The sequence below is a fragment of the Protopterus annectens genome, chromosome 1.part2, assembly GCF_019279795.1.
Source record: "Protopterus annectens isolate FY-2018-M chromosome 1.part2, PAN1.0, whole genome shotgun sequence".
NCBI lineage: Eukaryota > Metazoa > Chordata > Ceratodontiformes > Protopteridae > Protopterus > Protopterus annectens.
In genome coordinates, this window is record NC_056727.1 from 180,178,977 (window position 1) to 180,202,725 (window position 23,749).

A 23,749-nucleotide genomic window follows, 5' to 3' on the forward strand; every position below is an offset into this window, starting at 1 on the left:
TATCAGTAAGAGATGGGGATTGGAAGCAGTGATGGAAATGTTGGGAGATGGACCTAGGACTACTTACATAGTTAATCTTTTGGAATTTTGTTTAACTCGCAATTATTTTTGTTTTAATGATGAATTTTACCTGCAGCTGAAAGGGACAGCTATGGGGGCTGCCTTTGCGCCCTCATATGCTATTATTTATATGGGATTTTTTGAAAGGCAATTAATTTACCCTACTGTATTCTATAGGAATAATGTCATAATATATAAATGCTTTATTGATTATCTTTTTATGATATGTAGGGGTGAAATTAGTGACCTTTTTGGATTTTTTTGAGACCTTAAATATGAATGAACATCAGCCTTCTCATATGAGCTTAATAGGGAAATAATTAATTTTCTGGATGTAATGCGAAATAGTGATTTAGAACAAATTGGTTTTAGACCATTTAGGAAAACTACTGCAATAAATATGTTCTTACATGCTAATAGCATGCATCCGGAACACTTGTTATGCTCATTACCCTCGGGTGAATTTAAAATAATATTTGATCACACTAGTGATGAGAGGGAGAAAATAAATGAATTAAATGATGTTGAAATCAGACTGAATGAGAGGGGATATAACAAAGATATCCTATTAAGGTGTAAAAGGAGATTACTTGTGGAGAGAGATGAGGGTCCATGTGGTTATGTTAAATCGAGATGTACTAGAGAAAAATTGGCAGTTTCAAAATATGGCGGAAAAGAAGATACTGCTGGGGAAAATTTATTTTTTGTTACTAAATTTACTCTGTTTTCAGATAAATTAAGGATAATAGTGACAAAATATTGATATTTAATTAGGGAGGATGACAAAATTGGTCATCGGTTTCCCAAATTTATCACTTTCTCTTATAAGAGGGGTAAAAATGTAAAAGAGTTATTAAATTATAATTTTATGAAAGGAAATGAAATTAATAATCTTACTCAGGGTACATTTCAGTGTGGGCACTGTAGTTTATGTGATAGGGTGATGAATACGGATGGTATTAATGGTGTTTCTGTTAATCCTAAATTTTATTTCAACTGCAGATCGATAGGTGTAGTTTATGCATTATGTTGTTCATGTAAAGATGTTTGGTATATTGGGCAAACTAAAAGAATGGTTAAAATTCGTGTCTTAGAACATTTAAGAGATATTAGAAATCATAATGAAGTAAGTTCTGTGGCCCAGCACTTCCTTGAGAAACATGATGGCTCCCCTAATAGTTTAAAATTTTGTGTTCTGGGTAAACCGTTTTCCATGGGAGGGAGTGATTATTCTCAAAAACTACTGGAATTAGAGACAAAAATGATTTTAAAATTCAAAACTTTAAAACCCTTTGGATTTAATTTAGAACTGGCTAATTTAATTTAATTTAATTTAATTTATTTAATTGAGCTAATTAATTATTTATACAACATTTCCCTAACAAATTGAATAGATTATGTATATATTATATTTTTTAATGAAATGTATAGATAATTTGTATTAGCAAAATAGATATTAGTATTTAGATATAGATTTACATATATATATATATATATATATATATATATATATATATATATATAGATAAAAATGTTTGAATTAAATATGTAGAATTGGGATAAAATGTTCATAATATGTAATTGAATAATTGAATGAATTGATTAAGTTGTTTGTGTTAATTGCTTTTTGATGTGTATATAAATATGCTTGAGGCATACACTGTTTGTGATCCTTGAAGGCGAAAGGCCGAGGGTACCAGATCGCTTGCTATTAAAGAAGAGGAAATTACTGGTAAAGTGCTTGGACTTGTGTTTTTGTGATATATTTTTGCTGTGGAGCTGTGTAGGTGTTTGGAAGAAAAGTGCCTTACGTTATTTTTTGCCGTTTGCTGTTTTTAAATAAAGAAGTGTTCGCATTGTGGACTTAAGTACTAACTACGCCTTGGTTCCAAAACGGGAGAACTCTGTCACAAACGCCCAGTGTTGCTGGAGCACCTAATTCCAGCTTCACAAATGCCAATGTAATTATTGTTCTGGAACAACAGTCTTAATGCCAGCAGAGGGACCAGTCTAGTCTTCACATAAAGGCAGATTAACTCAATTTTATTCATAGGTAGAGTTAATATATCAAAACCGATCCCTAACAGTTTATTATTCTCCATGGGGAGAACTTTGAAGGGCTTTAGACAACCTCAAATCAAGCCCCACAAGTAGCATAACTAAAAGACAAAAATGTAAGTCAAAACACTACTTGTAATAGCATGAACATCTCTTCTTTTAAGTACTTTAACATGTCTTCCCAAAAGATAGATCCCAACATCCCATTTCTGCAAATCTAAGAATACCTTATCCTACAACTAATTTAAGTTTTCATTTACTATACCTCAAATTCTTGAACTTGTGGTTGGGCTAGTCCAACCCTAACTGTGTTGTAGCAAATTTATATCTTTGGTAAGGAGCTGAAAGGCCTATTTAATGATGTTAAGCTTTTTATTAAAAAAAATAACTGCACATCTGTGTGATGCTGACTTTGCCTTGGGCATTTAGCTAGTAGTATCTCACCACTCATTTATTTACTTGCTTGCTTTTATTGACCAGGAACATTTGAGTGGGCATTTTCTGCTGAGGCCCAGGGAGAAAATCTCTTCAAAGAGAAATCATCAAACATATTATCTTAATACTTAAACCCCAAAAAACAAAATGGTTAGACATGCCTGGGAGCTAAGTAAGATTTTGAGAGATGAGAGTTAAAAAAAAGTAGTGAGGCTGGTGTTATTTATAATATAATAGCAATTATAATGCTAGTTATGAGGGCATATATTGGAAGGGAGATGGGTAATACACCTCTACTATTGATTTGTAATTTATGAACTAGCTGCCTCCTCTACTATTGATTTGTAATTTATGAACTAGCTGCCTCCTCTACTATTGATTTGTAATTTATGAACTTGCTGCCTTTATAAGATATATTACTGAATGAGCTTAATGAGTCAGGGCTTCTAAGATTACCCAGGTGTGCAACATGGACATAACCATAAAAAGCCAGTCGGATGTTATTTTAGTTTGAATTTAAAACCTTTTAATTTGTCCATATGCTTCAGTGGAAGTGTTAAGTCTTTCCAGAGTTTGGAGACTGAGTTAGAGTAGAAGGTGTCTCCAGCACTATTGTTTGATTTATTGGTGACCTGTAGAAGTTTTTCACTGGAACATAACTCTCTCGAAGGCGAATAATGCCAAAGGGTGCTCTTTAGAGAGGGGCAGTTTTCATTGCTTAGATACACTCAACTACTCTGAGTTAATTAGTGAATTTTAAACAGTTTGCTAATTTAATCTGGTATAATTGTTTTAAGAGGAAAGCAGTGGTGAGTCCTGTTAAGAGATTTGCAGCAATTGTCACTACTTTATTGTAAAACCAAGCCAAAGTTTTTTGAAAATACGAAAAAGCATTCCCAAAGTTTTTGCACAGCTACGAATGCTTTTATTGAGATATTCGGTTACTACTTTATGGTAGCTTGTCTCTAACTTCTTTTGCTGTGTAGCTTGTAGATTTATGAATGTATGTGATGCATATAGGAATAGGAGAAGGTGGTAAGATGATGGCATTGATTCCATCTCCTTATGTGAAAACCACGGTCTCATCAAAGATAATGTCAAGAAATGTCTTTCTTGCTGTGCTACCCAGTAAGGGTTCTTCTGCCAAGGCAATGACATGGGGCAACCCTGCAGTGTGATATTCAAAGTATGGAAAGTTAATGAAAAAGCCCTCACATCTGATCTTTGCAGAAAGATTCTGGTCTAAAAGCTTCATGCAATTAATGAAATGGGGAGGAAACCCAATTACTTCCAGCATTATAAAAAAGATGAATTGTGTCTTCATCTAATGGAAACGTTTCTCAGTGCTCATTCTGTTTGCGAACATGAAAGCATGTGAGACAATACATAAATGAGAAGAAGAATGTTTGCCTCCTACAAATCGATCTTCACTCAATAGGGCTTAACAAGATCGATCTAGTTAATGCAGTTACATTTTTATTGTAATATCCCTTATGCACTCTCTGTTTTAACTTTCACAATAGTCTGGTGCCCTTCTTTCTTTAGTTCTTTTCCATCAAAGTTTGTTTACTAATTTCCTTCTGTGTTAGGTAGTCTTCTGAACAACCATTGGCAGTGACTGTTCACACAGGTGGTTTTCTTTGGTGGAGAGATAAGAATCTGAGGTGATTTGACAGCCGATCTTAAACAGTCACTGAATCAGGCAAGTATTTTGCTCATTTGTATGCATCTTAAGAATGGTGTGCAGTGTTTTTACTCTTGGTCATTCATTTGAATTATATACAGCCTGTTGCAGGAACTTGATGACAGAAGTCGGACCTCTACCCTGATGGATATACATATATGTTTGAGTTGTTAATGTAAGGCATGCCATTTTCCCATTCTGTATCCTTTTTGGAGTGTAAGTGATCTATCAGTGGATAACTTACTGAGTTGTTTGGGGCACCACTCGTCTATCATTAAGAACCAGTAATGCTGAAGAACCCTGGCTCCAGAAAGCAACTTTGATGTATAGTGTTATGAAGCTGAACACCTGGGTGCAAATTTCGTCATCTGATACTGGCATACAATGTGGTCTTACATAAGTAACTTTCTTTTCTACTGCTTCCAAGAGTGACCCATTAGGATCAGTTAGATACTTGAAAATAAATCGATTAAGTACGTAAAGTAAAGATTTTAGACTCTCTTACATTTCCCACCATCATATTTGTTTGGATTACCTTGCTTCATCCGTGTTAAATTGAGGTAACACAGGTCTGCATCATTCTGCAAGGCATTTTACGTTTAGGTTTGCTGTGGAATTCTGGATGAAGGTAAAATAACACAACTGTAAAGATAAATTACTTTTGCCAGGTGTTCAGCTTCACTAACCTGTACTTTACAGTTCCTTTCTGGCGCCAGATGAGTGGTATACCAATTTATGTATTTATTTATTTATAGTTTGTTTACCGGGATAGTCCACAGGGCCAAGAAGAGCCATTTTCAATGTAGGCCCGGTGAGAAAAGCTCCTTAAACAGTATGCAAAAATATCTACATATGTTAACAAGTTATTACACGGTTTAAGAAATTACAGTATACAGTGGATAAGAATAAAACATATATATTTAAAAAAATCAATGGTATAGCACATTTTGTAGAAGCAAAACACGAGAGTAGCTAATAAATTTTATAAAAACAGTAGTGCAAGTTATTACGCAGTTTGAGAACTTAGTCTGAAAAGAGAGTAGGACAAAAACATATATATAAAATAAAAAATCATTGGTGTAATATGCTCTGTGTGGAGCATTGTGGTAATATCTACACAAGAGAAGATAGCACAATTGTATAAAATAGTAGTGGCAATTAGCCTTACGTGACATTAACAAATTTGTAGACAAGTTATCCAGTTCAGTAAGTTATCCACTGCTACATCAGTTACACTTGTAACAGGATATAGAATGGGAATAACAACATACCTGGTGACTCTGAGGTCACCTCTGCCTGATCTGCAGGGCAATGTTACATCTTATTCTACTTTAAAATGTCTTTGTGAAGCAAGCATTATGTAGGGAACCTACTATTAAAATAAATACCAAGAACCGAAAAATAAATGATAGGTTCTTTAAGAAGTATGTTCCAAGATTATGCAGTTAGCTTTCTTCATAAAGTAATCTGTTGCTTATAAAAAGGTGGAAATTATCAAGGAAGTTTTACAGACAGATGACACATATTAAAGCAAGTTCAGCTAATAAGGCACTAGTTACATTTGCCTGCAGTTTTTGTAATGTGCCATCATATTGCACAGGATAAATGTGTGTGTGTGTGTGTGTGTATGTATATATATATATATATATATATATATATATATATATATATATATATATGTATACATATATATATATATATAATGTGTGTGTGTGTATTTGGCTCATAATAGTCCAGTTATTTATGCTAAGGTACACTGTACGTGAAACACTACTGGTTTCTATATTATTGTGTATTGTGTGTGGATATTGTGAGGATTTGTATGTTGGCATAACCACCAAATACCTCAAAAAGTTTATTTTGGAACTTCTATATGATATAAAAACTGAAAGTGAGAATAATGTATTATATAAACATTTAAAGTTGTTCCAAGATCACAAGAAATTTACTTTTTTTGTCTTGGATAAAATTCAGGAGGATATGAGAAGTGGAGATTTTAAAAACTGGGTTGAAATGAGGGAGACCATTTGGCAACTTAAATTACAAGCAGATAAACTTCCTGGTTTTTACAGTTCAATTAATATTATTTTTTTTTAAGGTAAGGAAGTTATAACTTCTTTTAAAAGCTATTTGTAATTATTTTATTTTATATTTGACTAGATTAATGAGTTAATTGATTTGAATATTACGTAATTGCCTTGTTTAGTATTTATTGGTAGGTGTTTGTATGCTCAACTTGTTCTACAGAAGTCCTGTAACAAGTGGATGAAAGTTCTTAAAATAAACTATTTTTCATAAAAGAAAATAAATTGATCGTCATTCAGTCATGGTTGTTTTTTCATTGGTGGTTCCAGCATGTACATGGAAATAGAAAATAACAAAATTAAGCTGTGGAAATCCATTAAATTGTAAGCTTTGCCAATCAGTCCTTTGAACCTAAAATATCTGATGCTGATGGGGAAAGATCCTTCATTACACTGCCAACTGAACATATGACATAACTGAAATGTTGTTAGCACCTATATTAAAGAAGCACAAGGGAAAATGAATATAAGGAATGTCTGAAACTGCTCTGTATTAGCTTATATATTCCATTTAATTTGTGTTTGTGTGCATGTCTGTGAAGATCAGGTACTGGTCACTCGTAACAGTTTATTGACTCACTCTTCTGTGGGGAAAAAAAAAAGAAACTTGAGATCTGATGCACTCCTGTAAGTAATTTTGTTTTCTTCCAGATTAATGGATACAGCCAGAGAAATGATCCGTGAATCTTTACCTATCAAATGCCTTGAAGCGGTCATCTTGGGGATGTATCCTTTATTTACGGTTTTGTTTTTTTCTTTTAGACCAATGTGCATGTTGCTTTATAGATGTTGATGTGCCTTGCAGTTTGTTTTAGTTTGGTCTGTTATGAAAGCCCTATAGAGAACTGTAACAGAAGACAATCCCACAATTTCCTGTCTCTCTCCCTTTTTAGCTGTGTTGGAAGACAGTCACTGCCCAGTGGTAGGATGTGTCCATGCGATTAGCACTGCCCAGTGGTACGATGTATCCAAGCGATTAGCACTGCCAGGTGGTAAGATGTATACACATGCCATTAGCACTGCCTGGTGATAGGATGTATACACATGCCATTAGCACTGCCTGGTGGTAGGATGTATCCATGCGATTTGCACTGCCTGGTGGTAGGATGTATACATGTGATTAGCATTGCCTCGTGGTAGGATGTATACATGTGATTATTCATGTAGGTTTTGATAGTTGTGCCAGAAGACTTGGCCCTTGGGAGGACTGTGATAACAGCAGACTTGTATGCCTGTGTTATCAAATGTCTAGCAGCATGGCCATTATGGTGCAGCCTGATAGAAGAGAGCCTAATGGAACTGTATAGCAGACCATGTTTGAAGACTACATGTGTGAGTTTGTGTTGAGTTAATAATGAGAATAATCAATGGCATGACTCTAAGATGAAATATCTCAGCATAGGCATTTACTGCACCACTGTGAGAGACACTCTGCCTGGTATTCTGATGTCTAGATTTGGAAATTTCCTAACACAGCTGCTTGCCCACTGAACTGGAAAAAGTGTCCACCATGGTCTTAAGTCACATGGAAAAGTGCAAACCATGGCTGTATGTCCAGTTTCATGGAGAAGCTTTCAGAATAGTCTATAGATGCCCTAACGTGAGAAAACTTGAGTTTGGTAGTCTGTGCTTTATGCCATAAAGGGACTTAATGATTTTCCTGCTGTTGAATTTTGACGGCAGAGCTATGGTGTGCTTAAAGGTACAGCCTTTATGAACTATACTATTGTGAACTATTTTATAACCGAATAACTTGAAACCATTCTACAAAACTCTTACCAGCTTTTACTACGTAGGTTGGAGCAGTTATCATACCACATATTTACAGTACTTTTTTTTTTTACTTTACAGGTTGAATATTTGACCAAGAGCATGCTACTTTCAAATTATATTTACATGTCGTTATTGTTTCTCTTGCGAGAACCAAAGCCATTATTTTGTGTCTATTTCATTAGTTCTTTTTCCTTGCTCTCTTTTTTTTAATGTGGCCACACTTGGCTAAAGTAATGCCATGGCTGAATTTAAACTACAATACTGTTGTAAATGTTTTCTTTTCTGAAGGCAGTCTTTTAGTTCATTTGTGGTTTATTATATACATTTTTCCTTTTTTGAAAGCAGTCCTTTAGTTTGTTTATGGTTTCAGTTATAATACTTCATACTTTCAGTTTCAAAAAGCAGTCATTACACATGTTATACTTTGGCACACAGCTTTACTCTTCTGTTTTTAACCTGTTGCTGCTTGTCTTCAGGACCTGCTTACACTTTTCTGGTAATCACTGCCCGTCCGTTATCTGCCAGCATAGCTTATTACTGGTATAACTTGTGATCGGTTAGGAAAGTGGAACCATTCTGTTCATGAGACATTTGTTTTGCCAGCATTTAATGCTTTCATTTAGCAGCAAAGGGGTAGGAATGAAGTCATGAACACAGTATTCTGTCATATATTGTGACTGCTAGTCCTGTTATTGTTTTACGATCCAACCCCCATTGTCATGTGGCGAGGTGTCACTCTGACCCCTTCTATCAGTATGAGCAGTGATGTGTTTCGTGCTGGATGTACCTGCAGCCAGCAGACGTTTCTGGTAGGGAGAAGCAGACCACTCTTGTTGTAGTTCCTCTCCGTGATTGATGCAGGCATATGAGTGGACGTGAGTTAATTAGTGCTACTGTCTGTCTCACGATAGCTGCGGTCTTCTCACCATTTTCTTCTTGAAGCGTTTATAACCCTAGTTATTAGTGTTACTGATAACGTGCAAAACAAAGGTTTCCGTTCGAAACTTGGCTTTCTTCTTTCGGACAGTAGTTAGTCCCAGTGGTATATATTTTTTAAACTCTATTCAGTACATTTTACAGATCACCTGATGTTTATGCTCTGTGAAGTGGTCTTTTAGCTTTATAGGAAATAGTATGTTAAATGTATTGTCAGCCTTAATGTAACTGGTTATCTTCTTTACACTGCACATACTTGTGATATTTATTACTGTTTGTCACTTTTTGGTAGAGTCTAAGCAATTTTGTTTGTCCTTAAAAAAGTTTCCCTGATAGTGGGATCTTATTCTTTAATTTCCATGTAATGTAAGATCTCTTCCTATTGAAGAGACAGCGGAGCATGACTGCAGGCCACAACAGCTGTGCAGACCATCTGACACTTTAGCCCTTACTTAGCTCAAAGTTGTGTGGGTGTGTATGTGAAGTGTGTACTGGTGCACTGCCTGTGTGTTGTAGGCCACAGCTAGGTTATATTTACTGAGAACTGTAGACTGCTACCTCAGCAGCAAGCAAAAAAATACAATAACTACAAAACAGTGCATACTAAGTTACAAGTTAAAACATAAGACATTCTGGGTACTGTAACCTTCTTTGTCCTCTGTAGTGGTTTCTTTGAAATTCAGTATTGGAGAAGTAAAAGATTAAGGGGTTTGCCAGAAAATGTGACATGAAACTCAAAAGTTATGGATGACTGGTTTTATAAACGAAACAAAACAAAACAAAAAAAACAGCGCACTTTAGCAGTCCATGTTGTAGAGGATTTATATTCTCTAATGTTTTCTTTTTTGAGAGTGCATGTGTTCCACAGTCACTTTAGGGTTTCAAGTATTCGCTGATTATGTACTTAACTGAGTAAGATGCATGTTTAGGATGGTGGAATGTAATTGTACGAATGAGATTTTTATAAAGGATAATTAACTGCAGAATAATTGGTTTGAGAGGTTCATATAGCAATAACCCATGCCTGGGTGTGGGTAATGCTGGATTTTACCCATGGTTGATGTGGTTTGGTCACGAGGGCGAAACCCAAGTGGCCAAACAAAGACAACCATAGGTAAATCCAGCATTATCCACACCCAGAAGTGGGTTATTGCTATTATACAATGACATTATTTAAGAAAAAACATAATTACTTTTCTTAAATAATGGCATTGTATAATGCCTCCTTGCTGCCCTTCCGCAGCTGTCTCGTGTTCTGCGGCAGTTCTGATGTACTGCGCATGCGTATGCTTACGCAGTACATCAGAACTGTGGGCAAAAGCAACGGAGAAAGCTAGATCTCCGTTGCTTTTTACAAACTGTCTCGCTATGTTAAAGGAGTTTAACATAGCGAGAGAGCTTTAAAAAAAGCAACTGAGAATCTCCTTTGTTTTTTTTAAAGCTGTCTCACTATGTTAAACCCATTTAACATAGCGAGACACCTTTAAAAAAAAGCAATGGAGCTAGGAAGATCTCCGTTACTTTTTTAAAAGGTGTCTCGCTATGTTAAACTCGTTTAACATAGCGAGACAGTGTGTAAAAAGCAACAGAGATCTTGCGTTCTCCATTGCTTTAAAAAAAGAGTTATACTAATGGAAAAAGTCCGGGCGACTGGACCTTTTTCCATTAGTATAACTCTGATTTACAACGTGCACGCTGACCCAGCATGCACGTTTTAGAATATTAATGGGGGGTTCATTGTATAATAGGTAATTTTATTTACCTTTCAGGTAAGAGGCACTAACTGTTGTGGTCAGATCCCAATACTTGATCTTTCTAGTGTGCTTACCATTTCATATAAGAGAGAAAGAATAAGTAACTTGTCTTGGTGAATTAATACTGTCCTTTCACCATTGGTTTAGTACACATTATAGTTACCATTTGAGTTTGATTCACATCACTGCTTGTGTAGTTGAAAGATACTCCTGTCAGAGACACCGACATTACAACACCTGTCACTGTGTTCTATTTCCATTTCTAACCAGGATAGTCCATACCCTATAACATTGTTGTGGATCTCTCCTTTTTAACCAGTGAAAAAGTCAGAGGTCAAGTTTGATATTTATCCACTTTGTTTTGATGTAGAAAATGTTCTTTTAACTTCTATCAAAAATTATTCTGTTAAAACAAGACTTCTGTAGTTCACTCTGTAGAATATGGTAAGGCTGAATTAAGGTTGTCCTAATAAAAATTTGAAAATCTGCCACTGAAGCAAACTATAGAAATCTGCAGTAATACCATGCATGCATGTGTTATCTTACCAGGCATCAATTAGACTTCAGTGTTTGATGCTCATTTTAACACAAAACCAGCATGGTAAACAAGATGAGTTGTGTTAAATCATAGGAATTAGTATTCTGTATGACATCCTGTTCTTTATAAAATGTGAATTTATAACATGTATGAACTTTGCCAAGTAAACAATTAAGTAAATTAGAGAAGTAAAAACAGCAAGAAATAACTGGCAAATACACACCAAAGCATCCCAAAAGTGAAGTCCTTGTAGTAAAATGGAAAAATAAGACGCTGATGGCTGTAGTATCCAAAAAGGCCTTTACTAGTGCAAAAACACAAGCGTGTGTTCACCTGAAGAAGCTCGTTTGTGAAAGCGCTTGTGTTTTTGCACTAGTAAAGGCCCTTTTGGATACTACAGCCATTAGCGTCTTATTTTTCCAAATTAGAGAAGTATTTTTCAGCCCCTCTCTGTCATCCCCTATATCTCTCCCCTACTTGCGTATACTAACTCTGAGGTTATTACACCTCATGAAAAGATCACGTGTGATATATTGCCCTTTCTAGAGATTGTGTGCCCTCAAAGTTAGTATATATAAGTAGTGGGTGTGGGGGCTGCAGGAGCATTTATAGCATATGTGCTAAGTGTTTCAATCTATTTACCTATGTCTTCTGATGTTTAATAGCCACTTCTGTTTACTGTAGTCATTTGTGCAGCTCCACTTGATGTACTGCACAGTATATAGGTTTAATGAAGTAGAATTGCTGTTATGTACTTTAGATTTTATTTTGAGGTTTGATCATATATACTTTACTGATCTGAAGTTTGCACAAACATTTTTGGTGTAGTTTAATTCAAAAGGTGATGGCTATTAACACTGAATTATGACTGGAGCTGATATTCTGGTAAATATCTTTAATTTTGAAATATTACTGGAAAGAAAACATGTACTGCGACGGTGGTGCTGCGGTAGCGTTGTCAGCTCACAGTAAGACATCCTGTTCGATTCTCAGCTAGAGCGTCTTCTGTGTGGAGACGTGCGTGAATGGGCGTACCTTCGTTGAAGGTTGTGCATCAGGGCTGGCAACTCGACACGTAAAAATCCACTGCCAATCATTAAGCGGACCAGAGTTCTGCTGTGGCGACCCCTAACCGGGAAAAGCCGAAAGACACAACAACTGGAAGGAAAACATGTATGTTCTATGTAGCACTTCAAAACATTGATATAATAGTGGATTATGACAGAGTCTCTGAAAAGAACTAGATTGTTGTATGTTCAAAGAATGAATATCAAGAAGTTCACCTAGAGAGAGGCTTGAGAGGTGAATTTCTTGACATCCTTTTAAAGAATATATTATCAAATGCTTTTGATGAAAGACCCAGTGCTAATTTTTTGTAATACATGGGGAGATTTAGATGCACACACACACACACACACACACACACACACACACACACACACACACACACACACACACACACACACACACACACACACAAGCTTCTGTGAAGCATGAGGTCTATAACAGCCTTTAAAGTTGCTTGACTGAATAAACAACATGTCCTAAATGTACCAACTCAAAAAGCCCTGTCACTATACTCAATATCCTACAGACTGCTAAGAGATGACCTGTGTCTGGTATACAAGGCATCCTCTAACCCAGTACTGATGGATTTACCACACATCAGCAAGTCATATGACATCAGAAATGCTCTGTGTAGGGATCCTAACCTCTTCTGCAACATCAACAGAATGGTTTGGAGGGACAGTTATGTCTTGCAGAGGATGTTGTTGCTCTGGAACAGATTCCACCATCATACAAAATGAAGTTTGTCCATGTCCATACTCAAGCCCAACTTAGATTTCTGCATGGGAAGCACATAACCTACCCCAGGACTGTCCCATTGACGGAGGCAACTCCAAAATGAATTTTATCCCATGCATGGGTCCCCTCTAATTATCTGTGATGTGAACCCATATATTGTCATTAGGAGAAATATGTAATTATCAACCATGGGTTGAGAATGGTTAATCTCTAACCAAATAGAGTAGGTTAATTTGAGCACAAAAAGAGAAACTGATTAGGCTTAAAATGGCCTGCAAGGGCAGCTAGCCTAGTACTTGCCTATGAACCTGTGAACACTGCGCTTTGTGTGCCACTGTTACAGCTTTATTTTTCCAAATAAAAATTTTATTGATTTTAACATATACATATATCACACTGACAATGAACTGCAGATTAATAATGAACAGTAATATAGAAGAGATCCAAAACATAACATACAATGTACAATATATACATATGTGCTGTTAAGAACAGTAAAATCACTGCAAAAACTCTAAATGCAAGTCTAGCTGGAAGAGGATAAATATGATGTACACACGCACTGCATTATACCCCGATTAATATTCAGAAATCAGGAGTAAGAGGAGAATTAAGTATCAAACTCAAACTTGAGCACTTTTCAAATCAGGATAAGGGTAATAGGGAGGAATAAAAGGTTTAAAAAGGCCTGTAGGTGAGTGGGGGTAAGTAATATTAGAGACATATAGCAAAAAGTTGATAACCGTCAGTCAGAAGTTCTAATATAAAGTTCCAAAATTTCTGGTAGAAGGTCCGTTTACGAGAGTTAGTTAGTAAAAGTTTTTGAGAAGTAATGCATTTCATGGCTAGCTCCTTAACCCCCCCCCCCCCCCGGATATCTTGGAACGATCTATACAGTGTTTAGTAATGTAAAATTTGACCAAAAGGCAAAGTGTAGCTAGGATATTGAAATTAAATTTTGGTATATTAAGGCTGGTAACATATAATAATGCCATTTCCCAATGAAGGGTTGATTTGTGGTAACCTATTTTATCAAGCCTCACCTTGAGAGCGCACCAAATGCTATGGGAATATCTACAAAACCACAAAATATGAATAATATCTGCATATGGATAAGAGCAGCAGGAACATGAAGTGGATAAATTGGACTGGAGTGAACTAGAAGTTATCGGTAACCATAAATTATGTATAGGCGAGTTTTTTAAAAGGCGAGAACAGAAGGGTAGATTTAATAGCTAAAAGTTTCTGCTCCACTGACAGGTTAGACCCTTGGTAATCCCAGACAATTTTCCCTGATATAAAATTGAAATAATGAGTTTATAAGACACAGACAAATATTTTTCTTGCTAGCTAAGTTTTGCAACAGGTTGGCCACCAAGTTAGTCAGAGTCAGTGCTAGGATATCTACAAAGTAATGATGTAGTAATTTCCCTTACTTGCCTCAAAATAATGATGTATTTTTTACATAAATTTAAGATGATTCGAAGATCTGTTAGAGATAAGTGACTATGCTTATGGATATCCCATAGATTGTATTCCCTGATTAGAGGGTAATTTACCAAACTGATCATATTGCATTTCAGGTTAAGATGGATGGGCTGGAAAAGGAGAAGTGCATTTTCTAGGTTAAAGGATTGAAATAACTCTTGAAAAGTTTTTATTATGGCTTTTAAGGAATGATGAATTTTTAGATTCTTGAGGTTTGATGTGCTTAGAAACGGAAGAGCTTTTGCGTTGAGATTATTATTTAGGGCATGATTATACCACATTTTGACCCAGAGGGGAGTCCAAGTGACAGAATTTGGGTGATTATTGGCGATTGTAATTAACCTATTGGCATGTATAATTCTATAATACAAACTGAGATCAGGCAAAGCTAAACCACCCTTGATTTTTGGAAAGATAAGTCTTTGATAAGATACTCTTACAGATTTAGGGTGCCATATAAATTTTGTGAAGGCTTTATGTACTCTGATAAAAAAGGAATTGGGAGTGGGGAAGAGAGATGCGTTGAGATGATAAAGGAGCTTTGGGAGGATATTCATTTTAATGATGGAAGTTTTAGCTAACATGGGGAGTTTCAACTGTTGCCATCTAGACATGTCTTGTGATATAGACAGCCAAGCTTTTAATAAATTAGAATGTAGGAAACTGGGAGTATACAATGCGAAAATATAATCTGGAAAGAGATGATGCCTATGTGCTAAAGGGTTGATCGGGAAGATAAAGGACTTGTTTTGGTTAATTTGGTAATCTGAAATATAGGCAAAAGTGTTCAGGGAATCAACTAGTTTCTTGGTGTCAGACAGGAGGTGTTCAAAGTAGAGGTTCAGGTCATCCGCAAAAGCGGTCAAATTAGTACTGGTGTTGAGGATTCTGGGGATTGAATGATAAGTTCTCTGCAATATATATAAGAAGAAGGGTTCTAGATATAGGTTAAAAAGAAGAGGGGATAAAGGACACCCTTGTTTAGTACCATTTGAAATTTGTATCGGCTGAGAGTACTACTTATATAAAGGGGTATGTAAGAACTCGTATACAATTTTGGTAATGTTGACAAATTCAGGAGGAATGTCAAAGTAGGATAACACAGTGAACAGAAAGTTTCAATTGACCCAATCAAATGCCTTGCATGCATCTAAAATCATTGCATATCTAGGGTTTCTGTCTTTTTTGGTGAGGCTGATCATGGATTCCCTAGTTAAAGTATTGTCCCAGGTCTGTCTGCTGGACATAAAACCCGCTTGTTCTGCGAAAATTAGGGAGTGTATAGTTTTTTTAAGCCTACCATCAATGATGGCCTATCGGATTATGTCCACATTCATAAGGGAGATTGGCTTATAGTTATTTAAATTTGAATTATCTAGGTTATTTTTAGGGATTAGTATGGTTTTAGAGTGGTTAATATAAAGGTTGGTAATGCCATTGCTTGAAATGCAATTATATAGTTTGAGCAGGATGGGGAGCTAGGATGGATTTAAATGCTTTATAAAAGTCTGGAGAGTAGCCATCTGGACCTGGGGCTTTCCCTCATTTGAGATTGTCGATGGCCTCTAGGACCTCTTGAATAGTCAAAGGGGTAGAGAGAATGTTTTTCTGACTCTCATTTAATTTTGGAAATATAAGGTTATTAAGATAGTTTTTCATCTCTGCACAAGAGGATTGGAGATTATTGCTAGCATAAATATCGGAATATATTTGATGAAATAGTTGAATAAAGTGTATTTTGATGATGAATAAATGCAATTCTAGGACATTTAAGCTTATTTTCTTTCAATCTAGCTAGAGCTTTGGAGGGGGTTTGAATCCATTCGGAGTATTTAGTTATAAATCTTAATTCTTGAAAGGAGTAGTTGGATTGTAGTTCAGAAAGTTCTCTTTGCTTATTTATCATCTCCTTTTCCGTGGCTGGGGTATAGTTAGCTAGAAGCTTGCCATCTAAATTCTTAATCTCTGACACTAAACCATTTTCCTTCTCCTTTCTCATTTTTTTAAGATGGCTAGATTTTTTAATAAATATTCCCCTAAGCACAGTTTTACACGCCGCCCATCGAACATCAAAAGGGATATCCAGGTCTCGAGGTTCAGAAAATAATTATTTTAAAATTATGGTTATCTCTTCAACTACTTTCGGGTCTTAGGATATTACTGTTCAGAGACCAGTTGGAACCTCTATTGCCTAGGGATGTATTAGGTGTAAAATATATTCCTAAGACAATCATTGAGTGATCTGAAAAGAATCTAGGCTCAGCTGAGAATTTAATTTTCCTTTTAGATAGCATACTAGACAAAAGAAAGAAGTCTGTGCGAGACCAAGAGTAGTGGCACTTGGAGAAGTATGTGAAAAAAATTCCAGTATGGCTATCAAAGGAAACCGGGGCAATCAAATCAAAATCAAAGATTAAATCCATCAGAGCTAGGGAGTCCTGAGTGTTATAAGCTTTAGATTTATTGGAGCGGTCAACTTTAGGGTCAGTAACCGTATTCCATCCCCCCCCCCCCAGAATATAAATATGGTTTGGGAATTTAAGTATAAAATTATAAAATTTTAGGGTGAATCCCTGTTGACCTGAACATGGTCCATAAATGTTTAGAAATAAAATTTGTTTATCAAAGTGTGGAGTTAGGCATGTGAAGTAGCACCAGCTACTCCCTTGGTCAGCACCTTTGTTGATAATAGAAGGTTTAAAAGAATTTTTGATAATAATCACTACTCCCTTAGAATTACTGCTGGTTCCCGATGAGATAATGTATTTTACCCACTTTCTGTTCTTCTCCTTAACCCAGTCCTCATTGATCATGTGTGTTTCTTGAATAAAGCAGATATCTGATTCATACTTAGAGTAGGTGCATTAACAAATTTCTTTTATTTTTCTCCTGGAGTCCTCTGACGTTCCAGGAAATTATTTTCCAGGCCTTATCTATACTTAGGGGGGATCAAGGTTAAGCTGTTTGGGTTTATGAAGTGGGAAATAAGTGCCTCAGTGTTGGTTCCAATACTAATACAGTGTGTGACAACTATTAAATATACAGCACAAGACTCTCTCAAAACTACCCCAGTGCCTACCCACAAAACCCTATCATTGAGAGAGAGGAAACAAAATAAACAGAGAAGCATGACTTTAACATAGGTTCATAGGCTGGTACTAGGCTATCGGCCCTAGGGCCTATACAAGCCTAGCCATAACAGCTCATAGTTATGAAATTAACATGAATACCAGAACACAAACAATATTTACAGAAAATATACATCGCTGATCCAATTCCAAACGCAGCCATCAGAAACCCTTCTTATCATATCCAAATATTTTCCATTAAAGGTTTTGCCAGCTACAAAAATTGGATAGCTGCTTAGGACCAAATCCATTCCAATAGACAAGTACATTGCTGAACGAAGTACGTTAGCCATTTGTAACATTAGCAACAGAATATCTATTACTCAGAGAATGGCTAGTAAAATATATGAAAACGAAAGGTAAGGAAATAAGGGAATATATGCCTAAAAATTACAATTAGAGGTTAAGACTATTAACTTATATTCACTATTCTCTAGTTTACCCGATATGCCCTACTTTAATAATAGTAAAACACTCTAGTTACTTATATTAGTAGCGCAACATACTGAACTAGCATAAGGTACATGAAGTAGTGGATAAGAAAAGTATTAACAGCAACAGAAGCCATGTCACTGGAGAACAATTGTAAATCTTAACACTGTGTGACTTGATCGAGGAGGTCCCAGTTAGGATTTAAGTTATCATCAAGTTGGTCCAACATGCTTTCGCTGATGACCCAGGGCATTACATCGTAACAAAACATTAAACCACAGTTAGAATATGACTTATTGCCACTACAAGAGCAGACAAATGCACCAGTGCACAGAGTGTTAAAATCGAGAGTAATTGCTTAGCAGGATAGTAAAATCCCAAGCTGGGATTCTGTCAGCATAATGCATCCGAAAGATATGAATAGTTATGAATAGAGCCAGAGATACTCTGGAAGCTTTAAACAAATATGTATGTGGTCTGCACCATACCCAAAGACTAACAGCTGAACACAGATTCGAAGAGTGCTTTGGGGAGAGCGTATTCTGTACCTAAATCTAGGGACCGGGTACACATTCAAAATAGCTCTCACCTTCATAGATAGACTCAGCTGGTATCCTGCTCATCATTAGGAGACTTAACTTTATAGAACTGGAGCAGATCTTGACATTCTTGCATAGTAGGAATGCTCTTCATGAGGAAAGTGGCAATAAGGGATATAGGGCCTCGCTGATCCACCTAAGGCAATACAGATTAGCAGGGGAATTATGCTACCTGATTTCTGGTTTACTAGGTGCACATACAAGACCTCATCGAGTTTGTCACCGCTCAAAATTCCTCAGGCTAACCAACGCTGGAGCAAACGTTCCTGGGGCTAGCTGGTGATTAGCGAAGGCAATCTTTAACCTTAAATGATTATTTCTACTTATCGGAGGGTTAGTGACCAACTTAAGAGACCGCTAAGTGGATCAGAAACTTCATCTATAGCCTCCGTAAGAAAGATGATGCTACTGAGTGCTTCATTGTTTAGTCAGAGCCAAAGCATTTGATAAAAGCTGAGTCTGCTTCTTTGGGCGAGGTCATTGTATATTTAATTTCTTTATAAAAAAAAGACAAGGAGCTCGGGAACTTCATTTGAAACTTAATTTTGCGTGAGATGAGATCTGCACAGTAGGGAGATCATTTGTGGCGTTTCCCTCTGATTTCAGATGTTACAGCTTTTAAAATTGTTAGTTGCTATCTTATGGCACTCCCTGATGAATACGGTTTGTGTCACAATGAAAAGTTAGTATTTTATAACAAACAAGTTCATACATGAACATCTGGCTATAAAAAGCTTGGCATCATTAGGCTGATGCATAGGAACTTGGCTGTAGCAAGATTATTTTTCTCTTTCTTTTGTAGTGTAATTATAGCACTTTCCTGTATTACATGCATTTAATGATTTTGTAGCTTGTGTTTTAAACAAAAATCCAGCATTACAGAATGACAGAGTTAACATGCACTGGTATTCTCTGGCTATTTTGGAGGATGCTTCAGAAACCCTTCTTACCCCCTCATTCAGATTGTAGTAATTGATGGCCTAGTTCAAATACCATATTATATGGTGATAGTATCCCAAAGTTTGTGTTAAAAGGCATGAATTTATTTTTATGGTATGTTTTTTTCATGACAGCTGCCCTTCTCCACTGTATAACCTATTATGGAAGGACTTTTATCTGTGGCTTACTTAGTTTCAATGCTTTCTTTATTAAAAAAAAAAGTCAAATTGATATTGATGTTTAAGAAGACGGGAAATGTTCTACTTCTGATTACAAGAGCTTTCGAGTATTATAATCATACAAAATCGCTAATTTACAAGATGAGGGAAGCATTGAGTGTGTGACAAATGGATGATAAATTCTTTGGTTTCCATGATGTCATACTAAGATGCTACAGCTCTAGAAAAGCATACTGGAGACATTATTCCTTATTAAAATGTACTAGGGTTTCCAGCTTTGTTTAACAATCTAAAGGGGATGTCATGTTCTGAACACTCTGAAGACCCTGATTTCATATGCTTTGGAAACCAAAATCGGTCACCTTATGAAACTCATAAGGTCTTTATTGCTGAAAATAAACCAGAAAGCATAGTTAAAAAGTAATATTATGATGTGAAGTCACTTGGAGCCATTCTGTGTGCACTGTGGAAGATGACCAAAAACCTAATAAATGAGAATAAAAGGCTTAAAAAGAAGGTAGCTACTAGTATGCAAGGTGTAGAATAGAATGCATAGGTTAAAGCGCAAAAAGCTGACATACTTATGTGTTGTAACCGAGTTTTACTGCATGCCTGTTTTGTCACCTTTCAAAACAACTCTCAAGACACTTGTACTGTAACCATGAAATAAGCTATGATCTCAGAAAGACACCAAGGTACATACAGAGTGCTATGTACAATTAGTCTTTTTTCCTACCAAGACAGTTGCTTTGTGATACCTCTGACCCTCATAGAAGAACCAGCTTTAGAGAGCACATCTTATGCATCCTGTGGCAGCCACTTCCAGGGAAAGCAGGTGTTTAATGAAGGTGAAAGAATCATTGCATAACATGTTGCATTATGGAGTAATTAACTGTTTTTGGAGACTGTATTTCAGAGAGTCAATCTTGCCTGCAGTCCCCTGGCATATCTTAATGTCAGAAGAAGAGAGAGAAAAGGAAATTGGAGATATGACTATGGAGGCTGTCTACAGTGATTAATTATTGCACTTTACTTTTCTGATCTACCAGAACACTACATTTCTGAATTTTCTTTTGCTCATGATGCATTATATCTAGAGGAAGGGGGCATTAAGGTGTAATGCCCCTCTCTTATTTTCTCCCAAAGAGATTGTTTGGAAGTTCTTTCTAGGTATTGTGTTGAAGTTCCTGTGCTTGAATGCTAAACCTTCACCAGCTCCTGTGACACAGTGGGATGAAACCCTGGTTATAGCTCAGGTGACAGTGTGTTTACTTGACAGAACTAGCCAGGTAGGATGGGAGTACCCATCCTGTGGGAGCCCAGAGCCATCCAGTACCTCAGTTCTTGGAGGAGGGGTGATACTGCAAGAGCAGCCCTAGGGGTGGGTGTTCTGCCACCCGTCTGCTTTGGTGACAGCTCTCATCACAAGTGCATGTGACTGTGCACCGTCATACGGAAGGGCATTGTGGTCCCAGATGCTAGTTATCCATGCCCCCAACCAGGAGAAGAGTTAGGTTTGAATAAATATGCTGAAGCACAAGCCATTACTGAGGCTGCCTGTATCATAGCCTCCCCCAAAACAGCTCTTTCCCTCAATAGGGAGCTACCCAGGTCAGAGGAATGAATGTACATGGCTGATAGGGGAGGCTTGATGGTTAACAGGTACAGGAGGAGGAAGATCCCAGAAAAAAATGTTGGAACATCAGTGTTCTGCTGTTAACAGATCAGAAGCACAGACCACATTGGCTCTGTCTGCATGGCCTAGGAACAGAACTTGACATAAAGTATTTCCTTAAATGCTGTCATTTCATTATTGTCTCTAACAAAAAAATAAAAAGATAAGCTCAGTGGTTGTCTAAGCTTTTTTTCAGAAAAGCAGTTGTGGAGAGTGCCTAGTACAAGAACCAGAGGGTGTTTCCCTCATGTGAGCCTAGGCAAGTGCTAGAATAGCATAAGATATAAAATAGTTAGGGTCAGCCATCAGTCACATCCATAGACCCTGATTTTCAATTGTTCTAGGAAATATACCAGTAAGCCACAAATGTGGACAGTTTGTGTATTGGTAGACTTCAGTCCTTATTAACAACAAACTGTATTTCTTCTCATTTTTACTAATCATCTTAGTTTACCGAGTGTTCTGTACACAGAATTTGCTTTAATTTGCTTAGATAAATGGGTATGGACTAGGAAATTATAATGAAATCATAGGTGTGTACTAGGCTAATGGCCTTGGAGCCTTTACAACTTAGCCCATAGAATTGCCCTGGCATAGTGCCACCAGACGTTAGTTCCCAGTGCCTCTATCAAGTAGAGCCACTGGAGTGATCTCCAGGGTGAATTTTCTATTTCCCATCCACTCATCAATATTTCTCTTGAAGAGGGCCAGTGAGGTGCTCTGCTTGATATGTATGGGAAGTCTTTTCCAGAGCGTGGACAGTCTCTGGGTTATGAACCTGTCCCTCGAGCATGTTCTGTTGATTATGGTATTGAGGTTGTGGTCTCTGATGAGTGTGGTGCAAAGGGATTGGGATTTCTTTAGCTGTAGCATTTCTAACAGAGCTGGGTCAGACATGGCTTTGTAAGTCAAGCAGAGATCGCCTCTTAGAAGATGATATGAGACAGAGAATACCTGGAGTTTTTTGAGTCTGTCCATGTAGGACATGTGTTTAAGGCCTAGGATCCTCTTTGTGAGGTACTTTTGTGGCCTCTCCAGCTGTTGCAGGTGTCTAGTGAGGTACATGCCAAATGGGGTTTTATACGTGATGACTGGTCTAATGAGGGAAGAGTAGACAGAAATGATGACCTCTTTCTTCCTGGATGCAAAACCCTTGGTAATGAGATGTGCAACATAGAAGGACTTTATGACCACAGTGGCAATGTGATGGTCGAAGGAGAGAAATGTTGCTGTCAATCTTTGTCCCCAGATCTCTTATAATGCCTTCAGTGTTCAGTGGGCTCCCATCAATGTGATAATTAGTGGGAACTGAGTTTTCCCAAAGGGGATGACAGTGCATTTTTTTGGCATTAAGCTTAAGGCCATAGTTTTGACACCAGTCATTGGTCTTGGGCCTTTTCTGTAGGATGTCTGCATCACTTGGGTAGTTAATAATGGCTCCCAGCTTGCATTAATCTGTGAACTTAGTTAGCCAGAGTCCCTCCATGTTGCCATGGACGTCTGAGAAGTAGATGCCAAACAGGAGAGGACCCAGGACTGATCCTTGTGGGATTCCACTTGTGACTTGTATGACTTGGAGTCTGCTACTTTCACACTTTGGGTTCTATGTGTGAGCCAGTTTTCAACCCACCTGGTGATATAGAGGTCGATGTCTAGATTGATGAGTTTATCAATAATTTCTGAGTGATTAATGGTATCAAAGGCCTTGGCCAAAATGAGGTAGGCTGTATGAACTACCTTACCCTCCTCTACAGTTCTGGTGACTGACTCAAAGAAGTCGGCCAGGTTGAGGAGGCATGATCTCCCTTTCACAAAACTGAATTGCATGGGATCCAGAGTTTGGAGATTACCTATAGCCTTGTTAATTAGGTCCATGATGATGCGCTCCATAGCCTTACATATCAGACTTGTCAGGCTAATGGGGTGGTAATTCCCGGGACTGTAGTCACTTCCCCTTTATGGAGAGGGGTGACTGTAGCAATGCTCCATTCAGTAGGGACAAACCCTGAGGTGAGGCTGTGAGTGAACAGGGCACACAGATGTGGTGCCAGTTTACTTTGTATTTCATGTAGAACACAGCCAGAGATATTTTTGGGCCCCATGGAAGCTGTATTCTTGGCCTTGGACAATGCAGCTTCAGCTGGTGCTGAGGTAATGCTGGGTGCCTGGCATTCTTCTGAT

At 37.1% G+C, this 23,749-nt stretch overlaps 1 protein-coding gene across 1 annotated transcript in view; it reads left to right on the plus strand.

Annotated features, from left to right (window-relative positions):
• Nucleotides 1-23,749, plus strand: part of VASH2 (vasohibin 2) — a 1,568,646-nt gene that overhangs the window by 641,002 nt on the left and 903,895 nt on the right. The window contains exon 4 of the mRNA XM_044055500.1: nt 6,973-7,047. Coding sequence (XP_043911435.1) covers nt 6,973-7,047 — 75 coding nt within the window. The remainder of the gene's footprint in view (nt 1-6,972; nt 7,048-23,749) is intronic.